Source organism: Myotis lucifugus, unplaced genomic scaffold (assembly GCF_000147115.1).
Source record: "Myotis lucifugus unplaced genomic scaffold, Myoluc2.0 scaffold_4, whole genome shotgun sequence".
NCBI lineage: Eukaryota > Metazoa > Chordata > Mammalia > Chiroptera > Vespertilionidae > Myotis > Myotis lucifugus.
This window is the reverse complement of record NW_005871052.1, coordinates 5,356,424-5,369,988: the sequence shown is the minus strand read 5'-3', so window position 1 is coordinate 5,369,988 and position 13,565 is coordinate 5,356,424. Positions and strand designations below refer to the sequence as shown.

At 36.1% G+C, this 13,565-nt stretch overlaps 1 protein-coding gene across 1 annotated transcript; it reads right to left on the bottom strand.

The window, feature by feature from the left end:
- Positions 1 to 6,748: 6,748 nt before the first annotated feature.
- ITM2A (integral membrane protein 2A) lies at positions 6,749 to 12,825 on the bottom strand. The gene is made up of 6 exons (XM_014465171.2): positions 12,593 to 12,825; positions 8,942 to 9,070; positions 8,185 to 8,382; positions 7,843 to 7,953; positions 7,477 to 7,627; positions 6,749 to 7,323 (listed from the first exon to the last, which is right to left on the bottom strand). Exons 1-6 carry the CDS (start codon positions 12,701 to 12,703, stop codon positions 7,235 to 7,237), a joined length of 789 nt encoding a protein of 262 aa, XP_014320657.1. The 5' UTR covers positions 12,704 to 12,825; the 3' UTR covers positions 6,749 to 7,234.
- Positions 12,826 to 13,565: the final 740 nt, after the last annotated feature.

Below are 13,565 nucleotides of genomic sequence, written 5' to 3'. Positions count from 1 at the left end.
AAGTAGATCAACACAGATACTGAGAGTTACTATGCAGTAATTTCTGTTTCAAATCCCTTTCTCCTCCCTCATTTCTGTCAGCAATGAAAATCTAAGCCATTTGCCTTTATGTGGCCTTCACTTTCTTTTTTTAAAATATATTTTTATTGATTTCAGAGGAGAAGGGAGAGGGAGAGAGAGATAGAAACATCAATGATGAGAAAGAATCATTGATCGGTTGCCTCCTGCATGCCCCCCACTGGGGACGGAGCCTGCAACCCCGGGCATGTGCCCTTGACCAGAATCAAACCCAGGATCTTTCAGTCCACAGGCCGACGCTCTATCCACTGAGCCAAACAGGCTAGGGCACCTTCACTTTCTTATATGAGGCCTATGTAATCTCTTCTGCTATCTGTTAAAATTTGGCTGAGAGTGACCATAATTGTGTTGATATCTTATGTGAATTATCATGCTAGTTTATTATACTGTTAAAGTTATGATGAGTGGATCTTATGAGCAGGAAATAGCAAGCATTATAGGTGCTGTAGTAAGACACATGCATGTTTAGAGTCCTGCCACATCTTTGGTATTTTCTAGGTACCCAGTGGCCTGAAGCTTATCAGAAAGTCCTCTGTAAGGTGGGAAAAAAGTTCTTCAGCCTTGAACTGTCCAATATGAAAAAAAGATACAATGGTTGGTAGACCTTATTAGGATTTTGGAGACAACATACACAATAGTTGGGCTTGCTGCTTCAACTTATTTACCATGTATTACATAATGTTGTCAGTCTTGAGTATGATCTAGAGCAATAAAGTATATCTAGAGTATATCTGGACTCCAGTTTAAATCTCTCTGCTACATGGGCCTTATGACCCAGCAGATACAATAGTATTGGAAGTTTATGTGGCAGACAAAAATACTTTAGGACAATCACAGTGCCAACTCCTAATATTATGGAGCAAAGCTATACCATCTTCTTACAACTATTCCCATTTTAAAATATCACTCTCATCTTTTCAACATGCCTAATAGAGACTGGATGCCTTACTATGGGATAACAAGTGACTATGAGACCCACACTGTTCATCACAAAAATAGTATCTGACGTATTGAATCCTTGAAATCAGATATGAAATATAGCATCCTGAATTTTCAGTGATTGTGTTCATTGAGAGATACCATCAACCTTACAGCAGCAGTAAGTAAATGGTGCTCTCTCCCTCTTGGCCAGGAAACAATAGACGGAGGTGGGAGTTGCACTCTCACTATTATATCTAAGGATGCATTGAATGAATGCTTGCTTACAATATTGGGTTTGATGGGCTTGGAAGTCCTACTACTCAAGGGCAGAATACTTCCACAGGGAACAGAGTAATGCTTTCAATAAATTGGAATCTGAGACTAATTCTTAACCATTTGTAGCTCCTCATGAACTAATAGGCACAGACAGAATCATGGCACTTGCTTGGTAATTGATTCTGATTATCAAGGGAAAAGTGGGTTGATGCTCCACAATAAAGTCAAGAAAGATTATAACTGGAACCCAATGAATTCACTGAGGTGCCTCTTTTACTCTCTTGCCAAATTTCCATAATTCGTGAAAAACTGAAACAAATATAATACTGTCAAAGACTCAGATGCAGCAGTGCTAAAAGTTTGGGATATTCCATTAGGCAAAACAAAACACACCCAGCCAAGATGATTAAGAGGGCAAAGGAGCACAAGGAATTGTTTGCAAAAGAAAAAACTATGATTATCAAACTTAGGACTCATAAGAAGCTAGAAAATCAGAGGCTGAAGAAGCTATGCTTTACTTTTTTTCTTTTTCCCTTCTTCCCACACCCATTCAAATAAAGAGTAATGGGGACAACTAACATTTTGTTTTCCAGTGGAAATATCATTGAATTGACACTAACTTGCATTTACATGGTAGCCAATGGGAATTTGTGTGTTCTTTATGTTGGGGACACACTCTTTTATTTGGACAATAAGTGGATGCTGAAGAGCAAAGGAATGGCTGTGCTGCACATTCCCTGTCTTGTTCTCCAGAGCCACTCTACTCTTACCCATTCTGCATATATCCAGGAGTTTAACTTTTGTGGACTGCATCAATGCAGTATGGGACATGAGGGACACCAGCAGGAGGTCAAAAGTCAAATTGACTCCTTTCCCTCTGGCTTATAGCCAAGTTTAGCTCATGAGGGACACCAGCAGGAGGTTAAAAGTCAAATTGACTGTATCCTTTTACCAAAACCCACAGCTACTGTTAGAGAAATTCCTCACTTAGGCTTTCCAGTTTCTTGGAATCATTCTTTCCCCTAGCATCTTCAAAGCTAGGGATCATAAGGGTTTTTGAATGTTACTAGTCCTAGTGAGCTTCACTTGGTTTCTAGTAACTTTTGTTACACCTTTATAAATTGTCCCTTTATTAATCTGTTTTCATTATCCTATTTGAGAGTGCCATATGTTTTCTGCCTAGACCCCAAGTGACACATCAAGTATTCATTTTCCCCTACCTACCGTGAGTAAGTTCTGGTATCTGCAGGGTCAAGCCATGTTACCTTTAATCCAGGTGTATAAACCAAAAACTTGGGAGTCATCAATGGCAAACTTTTAACACTCCTTACTCTACATATCCAACCCATAACTGCTTTCTGTCAATTTTATACCAAAACTATATCTCAATTTTCTCTATTTATTTATTTTATCATTGTCATTTTTCTAGTCCAATCTATTATCAACTTTTTCTTGGAATATTGAAAAAGCCTCCTAACTGGTCTTACTTTCTTCCCATTTGTCTTGCTTTAATACATTTTTTCTCTCTGCAACCAAGGTGATCTTTAAAAAAAATATCAATTCATTCCCTTCTATGGTCCTGATTAAAGCCTCTCAATGGTTTCCTATTTAGAGGTTCAAATTGGTAGTTACAGAATACTCATGGGGATGTAAAGTACAGCCTAAGGAATATAGTCCATAATATTGTGATAGTTATGTATGGTGCCAAGTGGGTACTTGAAATATTGGGGGCACCATCTTGTAAAGTATATGATTGCCTAACTACTGTGCTATATACCTAAAACTAATATAAAGCAATATTGAATGTAAACTGTAATTGAAAAATAAAATTTAAAATAATTAAAAATAATAACATCAATTTTTATGACATAATCTACAAGGTCTCACATGATCTGGATCTATTTTTCCAACTTCTTTTCATACAATTGTCTTTACTTAGTGAGCTCTACCTCACTTTCTCCATCAACCACACTTCTTGCCTCAGGTACTTAGCTCCCAATTTCCTCCGACTGAAATGTTCTCCATTAATATGCTTCATTTATACTACTCGCTTGTCTTTCAGTTCTCAGCTCAAATTTTACATTCTCAGTTAAGAGTTCATTAATAGTCCAGGATTGACTCCCCATTTTAAGCTCTCATAAGCACTGTAAAATTTTTCTTGGTAAAGAATAGTGCAATTATTTTTTTAAAAATAGGGTTTATCCTTTCTGGAGACTAAATGCTCAATGTTTGGTGCCTATGTCTATTTTGCTCACAACTGTACACGTCCTCAATGACTAGAATATTGCTTGACAAATGAGTGAATTAATGAGCACATAAATTAATGCAGTCAATAAACAGGGGTGGGTGGATTAAAGGTTAGAATGGAAAATAGCACAAGTTGTGAAAAACAAACGTGCTTCATACAGCATGTTTTAGATAGATGATTGCCCACTTTTCTGGTTTACACTGACCCTGGGTTCTGAATTAGTGGACAAATAATGGGATAGCTAGTGCCTGTCACCTATCAATTTCTCATAGGTTCCAGCATCTAGTTTTTATTCAGTTACACTCTTAATGCCTCTGAGGGTTTTTTATTTTTCAAAATAATTATTAGTGGTAAAAATTTATGTGGTTGCAATGGGGTTGCTAGCCTTATGCTATTTCATACTATAGCAACAAAGACTTCTCATAAACAATGCATCTCACTGCATGGAATTACCTTTAAGTTCTATTCTTTTACATACTAGGTCTCTTTCTTGGTACTATATTCTTTATCTTGTGTGAATGTCACCTTTAAAATTATTATAAATTTCGCTGTGATGTAAAGTAGTTTATGTAATAAAACACTGCTTCCAATTACTCTCGTTTTTGTTTGTTTCATTATTTTCTTTAGCTATTCTAACCTATCTATGCTTCTGGATGAACCTTCAAGTAATTTTGTCAAGTTCCAAAAACAATTCTTTTGTTCTTTTGATCGGGATGTGTTAAAACAATAAATGTAGTTGAGGAACAACTTCTCTATTTGTAATGTTCTTTCTTCCTGCTCCATTTACTCAACTCTTCTTTTATAACACTTACTAGAGGCCTGGTGCACGAAATTCATGCATGGGTAAGGTCCCTAGGCCTGGCCAGTGATCAGGGCCGATTGGGGTCTTCTGGCTGCCAGCCAGGGCCTTCCTTCATTCCATGGCACTCCCTGGTGGTCAGTGCACATCATAGCAAATGGTTCAACTCCCGGTCGGTCAAACTCCCAAGGGGACAATTTGCATATTAGCCTCTTATTATATAGGAAGTTTTGTGGTTTCCTTCATAGTAATTCCTACATTTCTTGCTTGTTGTTATTTTAGGTCCCTGTTGCTATTATTAGTAGAATATCTGTTTTACCTACATTAACTTCTTACCTGGCTGTTGGTCATATAAAGAAAAACCATTGGGTTTTGTTTATATTATACTAAATCTTCTTATTGGTTTTGAAAGTTTTCAATTAATCCACTAGTGTTTTCATATAAAAATTATGGTAATTGGCACAACTTTATCCTCATTAATAAGTGATACTTGTTATTTGTTTCACATTATTACATTGACCAGAATGTCTAAAACAATACAGAATAGCTGCAATAGCCAGCTTCCTTTCTTGGGTTGCACTATTATTCATGATGCTGAATACAAATTTATTAAAATAAATTTGTAAGAACAGTGTGTCCAGTTTCTTAATTTTATACATATTTTAAAATAAGGAATGGGTATCTAATTTTGTCAAATTCCTTCTAAATATTCTCATTCTTTTTTAAAATATGATCTTATGCTTTCAGAGAGAGGAATGAGAGGGAGAGATAGAAACATCAGTGATGAGAGAGAATCATCAGTCGTCTGCCTCCTGAATGCTCCCTAATGGAGATTGAGCCCACAACCCAGGTATAACCCCTGACAGGGAATCAAAGCATGACCTCTTGGTTCATAGGTCGACGTTCAACCACTGAGCCATGCTGGCTGGGATAAATATTCTCATTCTTTATAAAGAATCAGTTCTTGAATTTTTCAGCTACTGTTGTGATTTTCTAATTATAGTATATTTTCCCCATTTTTAAAGATTTGTGTTATTATACTATTTCTAAAATCTAAAGTTAAATATATAGTTAATAGAATATATGCACCCCTATGTTAATTGCAGCATTATTTATGATAGTCAAGTTATAAAAGAAACCCAGTGCCCATCAATAGACGAGTGGATAAAAAAGCTGTGGTACATATATACAATGGAATATTACTTGGCAATTAAAGAAAATAAATCTTACCATTTGCAACAGCATGGATGGACCTAGAGATTATTATGCTGAGTGAAATAAGTCAGTCAGAAAAGGTCAATTACCACATTATTTGTGGAATCTAAGGATAATACAAACAAACAAAACAGAAACAGACCTATAGACACAGAAAACAGACTCATGGTTGCCAGGGGGAGAGGGTTGGGGGACTGGGTGAAAAGGTGAAGGGATTAAGAAATACAGCTTGGAAGTTACAAAATAGTCATGGGGATATAAAGTATAGCATAGGATATATAGTCAATAATATTATAATAGCTATGTATAATGCCAGTTGTGTACTGGAAATATCAGGGGAGCACTTTATAAAGTTTATGGTTGGCTAACCACTATGCTGTACAACTGAAATTTATACAAATTAATATTGAATATAAACTGTAATTTAAAGAAAAAATTCTTTCAAATGTAGTTAATGTCTTTTATTTCTAGAAAAGAGTATTTAGGGCTATAGATTTGAGTGGGTATAATTTTGGCTACTGAAATTAACCAATAGTCACAACCAGCAAGTGTTCATTGATATCAGGAACAATGTTTAACCTAACACAAGAGAAAGGGTCTAAAGTAATGGCCCCTTTTGTATGAAGCTTATACTTTTAGGTAAGTGAGTAGCCATCACAGCATGTGAAATTATTAAAAGTCACCAAAATCTTATCCAAAGTTAGTTCTTAGTGACCTACCATAACTGTGTATGGTTATTTTTTATGAAAAAAATAAACACATGAGCAAGTTTGAAATTGCTATGGTCCTGAAAGTTCTTACAAAAAGTTAAACTTACATGTAAGCCAATTATGGGGTATTTATAAAAGATTACTTGATATAATATCAAAAGAGAATTAAAATATAGGTTGCTATAATTTGTAAATGATGGAGGTGGGAGTAAGGGCAGAATTAAGCTCATAATTTTAGACCTATTGCAGATACACCAAAGCTAAATAAGTAATGTTAATTGTTCACACTAAGTATACCTTTAATGAGAAACAGTGGTTGAATGTGGTGAAATTTATTATAGGTTGTAGAATTCATACAACCTAAATTTCTTCCAGCATTCAGCACTTCTACAGTTCTGTGGGTTTTACAATACATATATCAATGAGAAAGAATCACTGCATTAGTGAAAATGACTTCTTTATGAAAAAATGTTCACATATAAGTCGTATTTATTACTGAATACCTAACATAAATGGAAAGAGGTAATTTCTAAATTTAGGAAAGTTGCACAAAATAAAATAAAAAACAACAATGACAAGATATTTGACATACTTTACAGAAAAATGGTCAAAACAAATTTAAATATTTAAATTTAAAACATGCTCTACCTTATGACTTAGTGAAGAGTAATTTAATAAAGAACACAAAGGATGGGATTTATTGTCAGGATGTTAGCTGACATAATTCATGCTGCTTTCAGAAAACTAAACCCTATAAATTCATAAGAAAAATATAAGCATTATTTAATTTTAGTATCCAACAAGCAATTCCAATTAAACTAAAAATTAACAGAGCTTACAGTGGTTAGTAGGGTTGCCCCCCTTTTGTTTTAGTATAAGGAATAAATGCATGAGTAAATATCTTGAGTATCACATATAATTTAATGTTGAAGTCATATTGTAATTCTCTGACTTCTTATTACTAAGAATTCTCTTTTTTGTTGCTTCTCACTCTTGACAGATCTTGGTCTCAACAATAAATTCATTGGGGAAATGTCTAATCTTCCAGCACTTATCAATGACACCTTTATTGGAACCTGTGAGGAAAGGCATACCAAAAAGTGGCTGTTTAGTTTATTGTGTGTAATGGAAAACATATCTAGATTTGCTCTCCACTTTTCCCCTACTCCACCCTCACTCTCCTTCAGTGTCCCAATAACACAGGGTGAAGGAAAAAATAAATTGCCTACCCAGCAAGAGGTCTCTTCTACGAAGGCGGAAGGACTTGCGGTTGTTACAAAGTTGGTAAATAAAGATGCCAAGGTTACTAACATCACGAATCTCCTCCACAGCAACCAGGTCTTCATGAACCACATAAGTGTGAGGCAGGTATTTGCCACTCTAAAAATTAAAAAAAAGACTAAAATGAGAAATTCTTAAAAACACGATTTAAGTACTTATCAATAGCAGATACAGGTTTCAGTTCACAGCATATTTTTATTTGTAAAATTATTCCAATGAAATGAAATGTTTTGGCTCAAAATCATTTTTTTTAAAAAGAGAAAGCAAACTTATTTGGAAATGCTTATATAAAAATTCGACATAAAAATACATACTGCCAGTTTGCCAAAGAGCTCCACCAGGTTTTTTGGAGGCATAACAATGGAGGTATTGAGAGGCATGAGATAGCAGTTCCCCAGCAGCAAGTCCAGGTAAGCAGTCATGCCCTGTTAGGGAATGGGAAAAGGTATAATCCAGAGAATATCAATGCTGCAGATTTTCCAAATACCATTAGAACAAACAGCTACATTTGTTCAAAATCAACTGCTATATTTTAATAACAAAAGAACGAAAAAAGCTTTGTTGTAAAAAATGTATATTTATGAACAGATTTAATATTTACCAATGAACTAAAAAAATAGAAAATTATCAAATACCTATAGCAATGAGAAACTCACCTTTTCAAAGTCATGAATAATTGCTGCAGGGTCACTATCAGAGAAACTGGGCACAGGTACATCAATGATGGCGATGTTGTCGTCCTCTCTAATGTCAGCCTCCTCGATCACAGGCAGGAAGTAGGGCTCTCCCCCTTGAAGGGAATTTGCTGGGTCCTCAGAATCAAAGAAACACATTTCTCCACGGTAGATGGTACTCTAAAAGACAAAAAAAGAAGAATTAAAAGCTTCTAATATGCACCACCATGACATTACAATCATTTCTCATGCTAATATCAATTTATTGTACTATTTGACAAGGTGAGGACTGTTCATTTTTCTTTTTATTGAATTTATTGGGATGATACTGGTCAAAAAATTATACAGGTTTCAGGTACACAATTCTACAACACATCATCTGTACACTGTATTGTGTGTTCACCACCCCAAGTCAAATCTCCATCCATCATTTATACCCCTATACCTTTCTCCACCTCTGCCTACCTCCCTCACCCTGGAAATCACCACAGTGTTATCTGTGTTCATGAGTTTTTTTCTTTTGTGCTCAATCCTTCCAGCCCCACCTCTCACACCCAGAAAGTGAGGACTGTTGAGTACAGTTATCACCATGAAGACTAATCAATTTAATAAACTAAGGTAACTTGAAAACTTTCAATAAATCTTCATTTCACCTGTAAGGAACATAAAATTATTTCAATTTCTACTAAATTTATAGCAATTAAGCAATCCAAATGATAAAAATTGTCATTTTTATTACCTTAGGCATGAAGTATTTATAAATGCAGGTTCCACCAACAATAAGTCCTGCCAAGATGAATGAAAGGCCTAAGAGAGTAAGCATGCAACTCCCAGAGGAGCCCTCCTTTTGCTGGGTAGCAACTCGAATCTATTTATTAAAAAGCAAAAAAAAAAAAAACACAAAAATCAGATTGCACTTTTAGACACATAGTTGCTATTGTGTACAACTTACTTCTCTTGAAACCCAAGATACTTTTAAAATATGTCATCTTAGCCTAAAATAATTTCAAGATAATTTCTGATGTTTAATGTGAAGATCTCTAATTATATTTATCTTCCTCCTGGCATTTCCTAACCCAAATATAAATATTAAGTTACTTCAAAAAGCACACTTTTAGAATCAGCTGAAATAATTATTCTTTCTTGGGTTGTTATTCTCTTTAAATAAATGGAAGTTATTACTTTTGGGATATAATCATTAACTTTCTGGCATACAAATGTTTATTATTTTTTGTAAATCAACTTGTTTGCCAACTTAAAAGTAAATTAATATCCTTTGATTTTTTAAACTAATTATCAGAAATCTGTTTTTTAAGGTAAGTGTTATAGGAAGGATTCTATAATGCAGGTATATGCCATTTCCACCTATTTCAAAAATTAAAATATTAATGGTGGGATACATTTTATAATGTTAATAATTTTAATGAAAAAAAGTAGACTTGCTAATGCCACCCAATGTTCTATAGTTGTGCATTGTGTGAATGAAATAAATTCTGGGCAAAACTCTAGATTTTATAGTACAGCATTTGCCATAGTGAGATATAAAAGCTCTGTGGTAATAGTGACTGTTAAATTCATAATTTGTTTAAGAATTGGAACAAAAAATAACCAAAGTAAACAAGTAACCAATTAACTATACTTTTCCCAGGGCAGTGGACCAAGCAGTCCTCCAATCCCATTATTATATGTCACAATATGCCCTAAGATGTGAGTATGCAAGGGTAAAACAAATGAAGTCAGCAAATGTAGTAATTGGTAATTAGAGGCTAAATAATGCAGAATGGTATGTAAAATAATGCAGAATGGTATGTAAATGGAAATGCTTTAGGTTTTTCAGATCATTAGCTCTATTCTTTTGTTTTAACCCTCAAGGCAGATGATATGTTTATTGATTTTAGAGAGAGAGGAAGGTAGAGAGAGAGGGAGAAACATCAATGTGAGAGAGAAATGTTGATGGGTTGCCTCTTGTTCAAGCCCTGACCTGGATTGAATCCGAAAACCAAGGTATGTGCCCTGACCAGGAATCGAACTGAATCCTTTTTGATGTACAGGACAATGCAAGGCCATTATCTCTATTCCATGACAACTACTATAATAATTTGGGTCTAATTACCCTTCACATTTTCATTTATGGTGAAAATAAATCCATGGATTCTAAGGAGAAGCAATCATTTGATAATTTGTCAAAAATGATTTTTCTTATAAAATTCAAAACAATTTCATATTCACATTTTTAGCTGAATTTATTTGAAATCAAGCCCTCCATTAATATTCTATAAACTTTGAAGGCTTTCCTTTATCCTAATAATTTTCAGAAATTTTAAATTATTTTTATTCAAAAATCTAACCTAAATTAACATTACAAAGACATAACTATATATTATGATTGTGAATTACTGTAATCTAGAGCAAGAGTCTTAGAAATTATATTTTAGATCATTAAATTGAAGTTCAGAAGGATGAAGTGACTTAGCTATAAGTAACAAAGTGACTTAATTTGAAATTCTCGAGACATTAATTCCTTTTTTTTCTTGTCACTGAGATATAAAAAGAGCAGTTTGCACTGAAAATTTATTTCCCCTTCCAATAATTCATGGCATTTTTTAATTAAGCAAGGTTTCAATTTCATAAAATTTCCCATTATGCTAGGAATAAAGATTTATTTTCATTTAAATTTGTTGAGCTTCAGGGTGGTAGGGGCTATCACTGACCATAGCTAACTTCTCTCTGAACTATATTTTAAAGTTATGACTGCTGACCTTCTATTCTGTGTGCTCAATCTCTGATGATCTGATCAATACATCACAATATAATTTTTCAAGTATTAAATCAGTGTCTTATAGTGGCCAGATCATAATTGCGTGCCAGCTTCTCCAACACCTATCAAAGAAATGTAATCATAGTGCAAATGTTCATTTGTTTTTATTCCTCATCACACCATGGGCCTGGCAGAAGTATTACTTCCATATTAACTGAATCCAATGACAAGTCCTGAAGTTTTTGGTGGTGAGGGAAAAAAGGGATTGCTGTGTGGCTATATTTAACTACTAATATCTAATTAGACCTCCCCCAAATCTGGCCATGTTTCACTTACAAAGTAAGTAGGACAATTACATATATAACATGTCATTTCATCAAAACCTCAAAAATGCAAGGGGTGCAAATTTGATTTCTGAAATGCATAATACACAAAAGCTAGCTCGATTGCTGGGTTAAATATTGAAAGTTTCCATGATAAAAATTCCTCATAAACACATTAGCATTTCAAATTGTGTGCATAGTAAGTTTTACTACATAGGTTCTGGATTCACTCAAAGCACTTTTTAAATCTCCACTCTGAGTACAAAAGTTAAAACTTTATGGAGAGAACGAGACAAATTAGGGCAAATCTGCAAACTCCAATACTGCACAGGTTTTATAGAACAAGAAGAACATACAATCTGCTTTTTAACATTGAGACTTTACTAAGGAGAATGAGGATTAGTTTACAAACGCTGAAAACAGGTTAGATTTTTTAAGGAAATAGAAGTTTGACTAAATAAATAATGGCTAACATTTGGGGGGAAGTGATAACTTCCTCGGTTCCTGGCAATGCTAGAAGCTTAAATTACAAGGTTGGACCTGTGACAGATCTCTCATGGGGGAGGAGGGCTAGAGGGGTACCACTCAGTAAGAAAGTACCAAAAGAAGCAACATTTTTTAAAAAAAAATAAAACCCTTAAAATTTATTTTTAAACAAGAGTGTTTTTTGTTTTTTTTAGGAAGTGTCACTCTGAAAACATACAAGACTCTTGGACTAAGGACATAGTGAACATCCCAAATTCTAATGAAAACCAACCTAAATTTTGACAGCTCCTTCCCCAAATGTTTAACATTGCCTGTGTATGACCAAGGAGAAACTGAAAATATACAGGGGGTGGGCACAAACACACACTGCCCCAACCCATATAGCTTTCAGTCATAGTGACCCCTTGCCCACCCCACTGCACCCCCACAAACACTCTTTGATCCTAGAAATATTTAGTTACACAGAACTTCATACACGTCAAAAGGAAAGAAAGAAGAGTTAAATCTCTTGTTCCCCAGGAGAAAGTGACATTGGGTCCCAGGAGTTCTCCTCAAACTTCTTCCAACATTGCTCCTAGAACTGGGGAACGTGGCACAACACGCTGGGATGCTAAGGGGGGTGGGGCACAGCAAGCAGAAGCTGGAGCGACAGGTCAGGGGCGACTGGGCAAACCGCTTGGACAGCACAAAAGAGATTGCTCTGGAACACACAGCCAGAATTCATTTTGTCCTCTATCACTTTCCCCCTTCCTTCACCCTAAAACACCCCTTTCCCACCTTCCTGACCCTAGCAGGCAGTCAGGAGTGGAGTGGGGACCGCTACCTTGCCGGTCAGGATCTGAGCTGGGACCGTGCGGCTTACAAGGGCTTCCACGTCTTGCCGTGCCTCCTCTTTTTGCACCGCTGTTGGTGTGTTGAAGGCGATTTTCACCATGGTGAATCTTTGGGTCGCCCGGTAAGGCGCGGTTGAAATCAGCTTCTTGGGCTGCAGTTTGGAAAAGGAGATCTCGCTAGCCCTAGCTGCACTTCCTTTCTCCCTTGTTTGCGTTCTGCTGCTGCAAGCCCAGGTCTGGGGATACTTATGACGCAGTCCAAGCTGGGTGGGAGATAGAGGGCGGGCACAGGGAGGGGCCAAGGGCAGAGCAGGAGGGCGTCCTAGTGCTGGGATGGGAGTGGGGGTTGTCAGTGAGGGAAGAGGAGAGCCCCATAGCCCGCTAGGGCTGGACAAGCCTCACGGGCATTCCAGGCATGTGACCATCCACTCTCTGCACCCTCAGATAAGAACAAGACAGGAAGAAACCCTGCTTGTCTTGTCTTTCTGCCTCTGTCCAGGTCACAATAGCCTCTGATCCTTGATTCTGTTTTCCCAAACTTGGACCTGGACCCCCGTGGGGCCAGGAACTCTAACTTGGCAGACACCTAAGCTTCCTCAGCTCTGCACCCTCCCAGATCCCAAAAGCACAGTTCCATGATTGTTTTGGTCCTTTATAATACCTTCCCTTTAAATAATACTCAGAAGCCTATTTATAGTTAGTTTCTTGGTTCCTTCTCTCAACATTTTTTTCTATCTTGGCATTTGTTTTGTAATTTTAATTTCCCAAGCTAGAGCAATGCTAAATCAGAAATATAGGACTCCTGCCTCCTCCATTTCCCATTTTGCAGGCTAGACAAGAAGACTCAGAGGAGTATGGAAAGATCAGATCGTAGTGAATCCCAGAAATAATCCAGATCTTTTCACTCTCCCAGGTCAGGGAAAGCAGAGTAAGAATTCAGCCAAGAGGTTGTTTCTCTTCAGC

What these genes read in the sequence shown, in the direction of transcription:
- ITM2A (XM_014465171.2), bottom strand. Translation starts at nt 12,703, where the DNA reads ATGGTGAAAATCGCCTTCAACACACCAACAGCGGTGCAAAAAGAGGAG. An exon ending in TTATTCATGACTTTGAAAAG is followed by an intron (nt 7,954 to 8,184) that starts GTGAGTTTCTCA and finishes ATTCCCTAACAG; the next exon opens with GGCATGACTGCTTACCTGGA. An exon ending in AGCTCTTTGGCAAACTGGCA is followed by an intron (nt 7,628 to 7,842) that starts GTATGTATTTTT and finishes TTTAATTTTTAG; the next exon opens with AGTGGCAAATACCTGCCTCA.